Source organism: Propithecus coquereli, unplaced genomic scaffold (assembly GCF_000956105.1).
Source record: "Propithecus coquereli isolate 6110/MARCELLA unplaced genomic scaffold, Pcoq_1.0 Scaffold43, whole genome shotgun sequence".
Taxonomy (NCBI): domain Eukaryota; kingdom Metazoa; phylum Chordata; class Mammalia; order Primates; family Indriidae; genus Propithecus; species Propithecus coquereli.
Window position 1 is genome coordinate 4,005,263 of NW_012150063.1, and position 11,013 is coordinate 4,016,275.

Consider the following 11,013-nt stretch of genomic DNA (forward strand, 5'->3'; position numbering starts at 1 on the left):
TAACGGCCATTATGCCATATGTAAGGGATCAGAATATGCCACACCCAAATATGCCACTTTATCAGAAGGATTATTTTTGAGCTCAAGGCAATTGAGAAGAATCAGACACAAGAAAAATTCTGTGCCCTTTCCTTCCCTACCAGGAAGGGCAGAAAGATTCTTGTCACTGGAGACACTGCACCCTTATCAGCCCAGGGATGGCACCAGAGGAATCTACATAACACACCTCACTGAAACAACCCTTATCTTCCATTAGTTTCCCCATATATTTACCTTTCCATAGTTTGCCACCTCCAAAAGTCAAAATTCCTTTTTCTTTGTCTTGTTACTTCTCTACCAGTTTATGGTTCTTTGTTAAGATGCTATATAAACCTCAAGTTCTAACCACCCTTTGATTTTCTCCTGGGTGGGGTGCTGTGCTGTACTTTCAATAAATTGTGTTTTTCTCCTTTTAATCTGTCTTTTGTCAGTCTAATTTGCAGGATGTAGGCCTAGACCCTAGGAGGGTAGAAGAAAAAGTTTCTTCCCCCTCTGCTATACATATTTCCTGCCTCAGCCTTAGACATTTGAGAGCTCTTTCTTTTTTCCTTGTATCTCTGTTTTTTAAGAAACCACGTTACTAAGGCAGGATTGACATACAAAAGGCTGTAACTTATTCGTGTACAACTTGATGAGTTTGGAGATAAGTTTACATAAACAAAACCATCACCAAAGTTATGCCATGAACTTTTATATCACCTCCAAAAGTTTCCTCCTGCCGTCTTTATTTATGATGATGGCGGTAATGATAAGAATATTTGGGCCAGATCCGGTGGCTCATGCCTGTAATCCTAGCACTCTGGGAGGCCGAGACGGGTGGATCATTTGAAGTCATCATTTGAAGTCAGGAGTTCAAGACCAGCCTGAGCAAGAGCGAGACTCCGTCTCTACTAAAAATAGAAAGAAAATTAGCTGGACAACTAAAAATATATATAGAAAAAAAATTAGCCAGGCATGGTGGCACATGCCTGTAGTCCCAGCTACTCAGGAGGCTGAGGCAGTAGGACTGCTTGAGCCCATTAGTTTGAGGTTGCTGTGAGCTAGGCTAACGTAACGTAACGGCACTCTAGCCAGGGCAACAGAGTGAGACTCTGTCTCAAAAAAAAAAAAAAACATTTAACATAAGATGTAAATATTTATTAGTTTTTATTTTTTTGAGAGAGTTGTCTTGTTCTGTTGCTCGGGCTAGAGTGCAGTGGCATCATCACAGATCACTGTAACCTCAAACTCTGGGGCTCAAGGGATCCTCTTGACTCAGCCTCCCAAGGAGCTCCCAGCTAATTTTTTTTTTTTTTTGTAGAGATGGCGTCTCACTTTGTTGCTCAGGCTGATCTCGAACTCCTGGCCTCAAGTGATCCTCTCACCTTGGCCTCCCAAAGTGCTGGGATGGTGTGAACCACTGTACTTGGCGCTACTTAAATTTTTAAGTAAACAATATAGTAGTATTGAATATAGGCACTATGCCATACAGCAGATATCTAGGACTTATTTGGTTTATATAATTGAAACTTTGTATCTTTTGTCTAACACCTCCCATATTAGACCTCGTCAATCATGAGTAGTGTCTGGACTTGGGGATAACCTCATAGTCCTATTGAAAGTCATAGCACTTTTTTTTTTTTTTTTTTTTTTTGAGACAGAGTCTCACTGTGTTGCCCTGGCTAGAGTGCCGTGGCATCAGCCTAGCTCACAGCAACCTCAAACTCCTGGGCTCAAGCGATCCTTCTGCCTCAGCCTCCCGAGTAGCTGGGACTACAGGCATGCACCACCATGCCCGGCTAATTTTTTCTATATATTTTTAGTTGTCCAATTAATTTCTTTCTATTTTTAGTAGAGACGGGGTCTCGCTCTTGCCCAGGCTGGTTTCGAACTCCTGAGCTCAAACAATCCGCCCGCCTCGGCCTCCCAGAGAGCTGGGATTACAGGCGTGAGCCACCGTGCCTGGCCGAAAGTCATAGCACTTTTTAAAGTCTTTTTTTTAGCCCTGCCTAAGCAAGGCCTCAAAAAATTTGGATACCAATTGACAGTTGTTGCTCTCCACGGAAACCTTTAGTAAAAGGCGAAAGATTTATTCGTTCTGAAGAGAAACCAGAGCATGAAAGTTATAGCTTTATCTTCTACAGGGGTAATTGTGCATAGTGGGATAAGTCAGTAGTCTTTCATTTATATAAAATTAGAGAAGTTGGAAGGCTACATTTCTATTCAAAAAGCCGACTTTTTAGAACACCAACTGATTTTGCAGTGGCTGAGAAATAAACTGATATAAACACAAACACTGAAAATATGAATTAACAGCAGAGCAAGGGCTTTTTAAAGCAGAGAGAGTTGCATGGAACGGTAGTGCCCACGGGGCATTTCAATTTCTAAAGCTCAGGGCAGGAAGGGTGTTCACAGTCCCTGAACATATCTAGTTATGCAATGCAAAGTGCTGGAGGAACCTGTGTTCAACCCAGAGTCAGCAGTGTAAGGGCCACAACTTTTCACTAAATTTTTTATGTTTCAGGTTACTTTGTTGTTGGTCACATTTTTAGATATATTGATTCACTTATCCATTTTGTATTTATTTATTATAGAATCAGGAATGAGAAATGAGCATGGCCTATTTGGGCTAACAGAAGCAAACAAGTGAGATTTTTCCAGTGTCATTCACTGAGCTATATACCACCCTCACAGCATCTCACTGAATCCTTACATCACCCACTTGATGTGGGGATCATCTTCATTCTACAAAGGAGAAAACTGAGGCTTAAATAGGTTGGGGAACTTGCTCCAGGTCACTTGGCAAATAAGTTGTGCAGCCAGGATTTGAATCTAAGGAGGGCACTCATAGCCAGTTGGTATATTATTATATGGACAATTTGTAATTCTGTAGATCTATATAGTCCTTTTAGGTTTTTAAACTGGGGAATGCCTTGATGAAATGGATTGAAGGTAGAGCTGTCTGGTGGCATTATACAGGACTCACAGAGATAGGAAAAACTGGAATGCAGAGAGATGGGGTAGAAGGTTGTGGCAGCAATCCAGGCACTGGAGATGAGTGACCAGAGGTTGGAACTAGAAAACCTGGTGCTAGCCTTGTTTTCTGCCATACTGCTGCTGCCGGGGAACCTCGGGCAAGTTACAGCCCCATCTCTGAAGCTTTGTTACTCCTCCCTAAAATGAGTTGACAAATTGAGACCAGAAAACCTCTAGGTTCTTTCAAACTCCAAAATTCTGCCTGATGCCTTTAAATTTTAATGCATTCTAAAGATTTAGATATGAAGACCCTAAATATCCTGAACCAGGAAGAGAATTCAGATGTAATAATTCTCAACATCGTCTTCTTCTCAAAGTACAAAGGAATAGAATTGGTTTTGCTTTCTAAACTAGATTATATTGAGACAAGCCAATCATTTCTGCATCATATTGTTTTCTTTGTTTAAGAAAATGATTTGGGTATTGCTACTGCAGCAGTGGTTGATGATGCTAAAATCAAATAAGAATATTACTCTTGAAACAAATGAAATGATTTAAACCTCTCTCTCTAAGAAATCTTAAGAAAATATACCTAAGAGGCACACATTATGTGGTCATCAAATTAATTTGTTTCCTAAGCTCAAATTTAATTTAAAATGAGATATTTCTTCAACTGGTTCAATCAAGAGACTGTAAAGCAATTTTAGATAGAGAACACAGGAAATACAGTATAATAATATTGGTGCAAATAATGGGCAAAATAGTTCTGTCTTCTGTTGCCTGTAATGCTTCTAGAAAGTATTTTTAATGACTTCCTGATGAATTGGCTCAGGTTCATCTCTGGCTCACATCTGCAAACCTTTCTCCATCCTCATGCCCTATAACAAATCCACCTCCAAGACTCCTGAGTTCTTGGTCTCAGTGTTTCTCAGGACTGATCCACTCTCATCCTTACAGACATGGGGTTAGGGTTTCTCCTTAGAATGACCTACAGGGCAAAGGCATCTTCTGGAAACAAAGCTTTCATCAAGCCAGTTCTGTTATTAAAACTTTCAGGGATCCCATTGCTTCTAGGATGAAATCTAAATACCGCAGTTGAGGTCCCCCCACTGTTTCAGCCTGGCAAATCCATTAGCTTTCTTTACAGACTTTAATCCTGCACATCTGAGGATTGGCTACTTGGAATGCTTTGCCTTTTTTCTCTGCCAACTCGTGGCCACCACCTCTTTCAAGTCTGTTTTGAAATTCACTTCCTTCCGGATGTTTTCCTTGTTTAGTAGCTACTTAGCAAATATACAACTCCTGTTTTTGAGCTTTTAATCACATTAAGTGCTTTTAAGATAAATTATCCAAGTCTGGGGATAAACAATTTACAGAGATTTTCTTTCTTTAAAAAACCACCCAGACTGATTTTACTTTGTGTGAGAGAGCACTCCAATTTTTAGCTGTCTGCCTTTTCACTGGGAAGCCACACGACAGCAAAATAACTCTTTATGGTGACCTCTAGCGGGCGCGAGACAATCCTACAAAATTTTGAAAAGTAGAGGGCAAAGTAAAATCCTTCCCAGTAACCAGCCAGGTTACTCTGCTGTCAGACGGCCGCATCCCACCACACCCCACCCTTATTGTTATTTTTTTTTCCAGTATCTGTTTTGCATCTAACATAGTATGCCTTACAACTCACCTGCTTCGCCTCTGGCGGGCTGGGCTGCCGATGTGGGATGTCGTGTGAATCGCTCTAGCAGTTTAAAATAATCCCTGCCAAGTGGAACCCACTCCCTGGGCATCGGCAGGAGTGCGGGGTAGTTCGCTCTGTGGAGACTTAAGCGTCTCTTCATGCTCCAAAGGCCGGCGCTGCAGTCAGATAGGGTGTATGGGGGAAATCAAGAGATTTTGAAAAGAAGGGTGCAAACGAAGGCAACCAGAAATTCTGTTTTTGCCCGTGGTAAGGCAGGTCTCCTCAGACTTTCACTCCACTCTTTGGGAAGAGTCACGCGAGGGTCCAGGCGCGCTGCGCTACATGTAGGCGCCCCCTCGGGACCGGAGCCCCAGAACGCGGGGGCCGGGGTGTGTGGCCGCCTTCGGAGCACGCGGTGCGTGCGTCGCCCCGCGCGGGGAGAGGAAGAGCAAAGTCGCCAGCAAAAGCAGTGGCTGGGATGCCTTCTCTGAGAAATCCTATAGGGCGGTCTCAGAAACCGAGCTGGGCTCCGGAGAGTTTCTGGAAAAAGCTCTCCAAACGCCGTCTGTCCCCGCCCCTCAAACCCCGCACGCCAGTTCTCACAGGGCTTTTAACAAGGGCTGTTAAGAGGGCCTCCGGGGCTGCCCAAGTCATCCCGATAGCCCGAGGTGGGACGCAGCAGTAGGCACCCCGGCCGCTGGGCTTGGCTCGCTGCTCCACCCGGGGCTCCCTGCTCCTCGCTTCTCCGCCCCGCGGACCCCTCCCGGCCACTGCGGGCGAGAGCAGAGGGGGGACGGCGTCATGAGGCCGGGAGCCCGAGGTCCAGGGCGGGGCGCCGGGGAATCCCAGCCCGAGCGAGTCGGGGAGGTGCGGGCGCGGGCGGGAAGAGGAGGGCGGTGCGCAGGGGGAGGTGAGCGGAGCCGAGCGGAGCCTGCAGGCGAGGAGGAGGACGGCGAGAGAGGCCCCGCCCCCGCCTCTCCGAGCCGGCTCCTCACCGCCTCCGAACCCGCTCACTTTGCCTCTTGCCTCTGGACGGCGGCGGGCGGCTGCCGGATCCGCGGCCGGAGGGAGCGCGGGAGACGGGGAGACATCCCGCACCGGCGCCTCCTCTCGGCGCCTGCACCCCTCAGGAGGTCGGCGCCGCCTCCTTGGAGAGGGCACCCTGGCCTCGGAGGGGGCATCCCCCGGGCCCTAGGGGCGGCGGCGGACACAGCCTACTTCCTTGCCAGTGGGGAGCAGCGCTGGCGCCGAAGGGGACTCCCCAGCCACCTGCAGGTACCGCCGCGCGGAGGGCGCTTAGCTACCAGAGACGCCGGGCTGCCTAAGAGGCTAGAGCCGAAGGGCTCCCGGGCCAGCGAAGGGCAGGAGCAGAGTCCCCAGGGAGAGCGGGCCCCGACGGCGCTACCCTCCGTCGGCCAAGGGCACGCAGGCCCTGCGTGGCAGCCGGGGGCCGGCAGCGGGGCCCTCTGGCCGAGGGGCCCCGGGTTGCCTAGCCATGACCTTCGGGCGCAGCGGGGCGGCCTCGGTGGTGTTGAATGTGGGCGGCGCCCGGTACTCGCTGTCCCGGGAGCTGCTGAAGGACTTCCCGCTGCGCCGCGTGAGCCGGCTGCACGGTTGCCGCTCGGAGCGCGACGTGCTCGAGGTGTGCGACGACTACGACCGCGAGCGCAACGAGTACTTCTTCGACCGGCACTCGGAGGCCTTCGGCTTCATCCTGCTCTACGTGCGCGGCCACGGCAAGCTGCGCTTCGCGCCGCGGATGTGCGAGCTCTCCTTTTACAACGAGATGATCTATTGGGGCCTGGAGGGCGCGCACCTCGAGTACTGCTGCCAGCGCCGCCTCGACGACCGCATGTCCGACACCTACACCTTCTACTCGGCCGACGAGCCGGGCGTGCTGGGCCGCGACGAGGCGCGACCTGGCGGGGCCGAGGCAGCTCCCTCCAGGCGCTGGCTGGAGCGCATGCGGCGGACCTTCGAAGAGCCCACGTCGTCGCTGGCCGCGCAGATCCTGGCCAGCGTGTCGGTGGTGTTCGTGATAGTATCCATGGTGGTGCTGTGCGCCAGCACGCTGCCCGACTGGCGCGCGGCGGCTGCAGATAACCGCAGCCTGGATGACCGGAGCAGGTACTCCGCCGGCCCTGGGAGGGAGCCCTCCGGGTAGGACGCATTACTTCTCTGCCCGTCCCGTCCGTCCTGTCGCGTCTGTCAGTCCCGTTCGTCCGTCCCGTCTCCGTCCTGTCTGTCTCCCGGCCGGTCGAGCCAAGCTGGATTCGGGACCCAGCGAGCCCCCAGGCGTGGCCAACTACGGGCGGCTGGTCCCCACTCGCACCAGCCGGGTCTGGCCCATACATTCGGCACGCCTCCTGAGGGGGAAATCCCCAGGAATGAGGATGGGCGGGTACAGACAGACAAACCTCCCATCTTTGTAGTTTACTTTTGAGCCAATAGCAACTTGTTCATTAATTTTTCTAAACTTATGTTGTTAGTATTCAACTATTAATCTCGAGCTAAGCACAGTTTGAATTATTTGCCAATTTTTGGTGGTGTTTGAAAAGATGAATTCTTGTTACGGTGAAATGTGGTCTGCTATTCACTGCCCACACATTCTGCATGCTCTGCCTCCGGCATAATATGTGCTGTAATGGAATTGTTATATTATAAAGGAGGCTGATTTAACGATAGACTCTAAATAATGGATGTCTGTGCCTTTTTCTCTCTTCTTTTCCTACAAAGCGTGGAGTTAGCAAAGCTTCTGTCCACCATTTGGTACCAAAGATTCACTCTGTGACTTTTCACAGGGTCCTTAATACGGGAAGGGAAAAACCGTTACCTTGGGAGAGGAGAAAAATCTAAATTGTCCGCAGTCCAGAAGGAGTATTTGGGTAGTTTATGAGTTTTTTTTTTTTCACTTTACTAGGATGAAAGGAAAATATTTCAGCCTTTCCTAAGATCGTGTTACCTTTTCCGTGGTGGTAACACTTTTCTGTTTTTGGTACAAGTGAGCATATTTTGTTGGAGGATTAAGCAGACTAAAATTGGACTTTCAAGGGAGACAGCCTTTTGAAGCACAAAAATCATATTGTATATTTTATTTTATCCGATTACTGTTTTAAGATTCTCCTTCCTTTCACTTTTTAAATTTAAGATTGTTCCTTGTTATCTTTTCCTGACAGACATGTGTGTGTTAAGATGGTGCTATGTGTCTTGATATTGCAGTGGATTACTTCCACATAATATTCTTCGTATAGGAAGTAAAGATTTTTGTATAAATCCGAGAAGTAAATAAAATGGTCTAGTACCACACCGAGTGTATTACTGGTATGCCTTCTTGGCTTGAAATCCAGGATACATGCTTTGAAAGGAAATTCATTAGGAAACATTTTCTTTAGTGTATTAGGTTCTAACTGTTTTGAGTTTACAGATAAGAATTACTTATTTGGCACTCTAACAATACAATGAAATTCATTTATTTACCTAAGTACATAAGTGCCCTTGATTTTTTTTTTTTTTTTTTTTTAATTTTTAAGAGGGCTGTAGGAAAATGAGCCGTAAATGACTGGCTTTGAAATGATTCACTAGTGACTGTAGAAGTCGAAGGTTAATAAAGTCTTGAGTTACATTAACAAAGGAAATAGGGGAATTGAATTATTAGTACAAATATTGAGGAAATTGACTAAACCAATACATGAGTAAAAACAGTGAAATATCTGAAATATAACTTTGCGGGGTGGAGGGGAATTTTGGGAGGGAGAGAGGGAGGGCAGTCTGGAGATCATTAATGTACATCATCTGGAGAAAAATGAGGGAGATAAATAGTAATTTTAGGGAGGGAGAGAAACAGAAGAAACCAAAAAGGGAAGCGACAGAGATGGAAAAGAGGGAGGCTGCAAAACAAGTGAATAAAGAAGATAAGAGTGATGCTTATTTGTGTGTATGTATTTTATGTATGTGTATAATTATTCAAGTTGGAGCTGTTTCCTAGATACCCAGATATTTCAGGCAAAAGTATGTTTTTCTTGGCTTAATGGCCCAGTTTTTAAGCTACTCTATGAATGTAGGTATATGAAAACCAGTATCTGCAATCCCACACAGTCAAACTGAAGGATGGCTGAATGACTGAGGATGCTGCACATTACAGAGGAAGCCCCCACTGAGAGGGCCCTTAAGCTGGCACTTTAAGTATAATCGCTTTGCTGCTTGTGGTTGCTGAAATTAGTCTTTCCAAAACATCTTTCTGATTATTTGGTAGCTATGAAATAAAGCCAAAACTTCTTTCTTGGCCTTCAAGGCTCTTTGCAGTTTAACTACAACCTGCTGTTCTTGACTTATCCGCTCATAATTTGCAAGCATCTTTTGAGTATCTGCTATGTTCAAGACATGGCAAGTGTTCCAAATATGGTAACTTTTTATTGTAAAGAAAAGTTGGTGTCAAGATGGTGATGTAGAAATCAGAGGCACAACTGATCTCTGAGAGTTGAGTTGTTCTGAGAAGGCCTTCAAGGTAAGAGAGGATGGAAACAAACCATGGTTGGAAGGTTGCAGAGGTTGTGCACTGCTCAATACTGGCAGGGGATATCATTTATATAAACTATTTTAATGCAGACTGCACAACTATGTGTGCCCTGCCTGCAAACAAAATAAGGAGGTTTTTCCAGGTAAAAGGAACATTATGGGCATAGGCATGAAACTTGTATGTTATATTTATGGAGTGTGAGTCCAGTGATGGAGTGAGAGGTGGATAGAGAGCTGATGATATAATAGAAGGCCTTGGATTTGAGAAAGAATAATTTTGTTTTGCGAGCAGTGGCTAGCTGTTAGCTGGTTTGTGGGGTTTGGGGTGAGTGGGTTATGCGTATAAAGTAACCAGTGTGGTAAGTGTGTACTCTGAATTGGAGAGGGGGGAGATTAGACACAGGAGGATGAGTTTGGAGATCTTTGCAGAGGGAGGGGATGAGAGCTTGGATTGCTCTGTGGTGGTGAGAATGGAGAAGACATGACAACTCTGGGAAATACTAGGAAGAATCAAAATTAATTCAGGACATTGGAAGTATACAGGCATTAGGGATGATTTACATGGACTTCCAGGAGATAGGAATGCTGCCTACCACCTGCAGTCTCCATTTGTCCAGCCAAGTCTACTCGCATGTTCTTGAACTACCCTAATGTGCCTTACTGTGCAATCCCTAGCGCACTGAAATTGGATCATTCGTCAGCCCAGCTCAGATTCTGTTCTCTCTTGAATCCTTTACTGACTTCCCTAGTAGATGTGATGTTTCCTCCTGAACTTCTTGAGGGATTGCTTATTTGGCATCTGTAATATTCTTCCTAGCACGGTAGTTATTTTTTTGTATAAATGTGTCCTAGCTTCTAAGCTAGGTCAGATGCAAAGCTCTAGAATGCAGGTAAATTTTCTTGTATTATTTATAATCACAGCATCTTTTAGAAAAAAGATTATTATTTAAGCACAGTAAATATCTATTGTTTACATTACATTTCAAAACATAACCTTCCAGAAATATATCTTCTATGCATAGTTTGAAAAGCTGTTAAGGATAAGGCATTGGGGCTTCAGGTGCCAGAACTCTTAGTTGAAACAGACAGAAAAAAAACAATTATTTATCAAGAATTACTATACAAAAGGAATAAAGATAAGAGTGTGGTTTCTTTTTTTTTTTCTTTAGATCAGGAAGAAAGCTTTCTTTATACTAGCCTTTGAAATTTTAGACTAGCATGTACTCTAAAGTTTGGAAAAAATCTTAAAAAGTCTTCTAAATCGATAATTTTAAAACTTTTTGCATATGGGGATGATCCTTTTAATTTGATTTCTTTTGGATGGCTAATAATCATATCAATAATAGTTCAAAATTCAGAAGCTACAAAGGTAAGCCATTCTCCATTCCCATCAATTCAGTTCTTTTTTCCTAGATTTAAGCAGTTGCTAGTTTTTTGTCATTTCAGAGATATTTTATATATTTGCAAGTGCATCATATATATTTACAAAAAGCAAAAAAAGTGTGATACATATACAACCCTGAAACTTGCTTCTTTTTTCTTTTTGCCTTTTTTTCTTTTTTTTTTTTTAGAGATGGGGATTTCTCTATTGCCCAGGCTAGAGTATAATGGCAAAATCATAGCTCACTGCAGCCTTGACCTCCTGGGCTCAAGTGATCCTCCTTCCTCATCTTCTGAAGTAGCTGGGACTATAGGTGTGCATCACCACAGTTGGCTCCTGAAACTTGTTTTTTTTTTTTTTTGAGACACAGTCTCACTCTTTTGCCCGGGCTAGAGTGCCGTGGCGTCAGCCTAGCTCACAGCAACCTCAAACTCCTGGGCTCAAG

General features: G+C 45.4%; 1 protein-coding gene across 2 annotated transcripts in view; it reads left to right on the forward strand.

Annotated features, from left to right (window-relative positions):
- Positions 1-5,570: 5,570 nt before the first annotated feature.
- Positions 5,571-11,013, forward strand: part of KCNG3 (potassium channel, voltage gated modifier subfamily G, member 3) — a 42,313-nt gene continuing 36,870 nt past the window's right edge. Inside the window, exon 1 of one of the 2 annotated variants that reach the window (XM_012653825.1) lies at positions 5,571-6,832. In XM_012653825.1, the coding sequence (XP_012509279.1) occupies positions 6,168-6,832 (665 nt within the window). In that variant the 5' untranslated portion in view covers positions 5,571-6,167. The remainder of the gene's footprint in view (positions 6,833-11,013) is intronic. The other variant, XM_012653826.1, reaches the window with a different exon arrangement.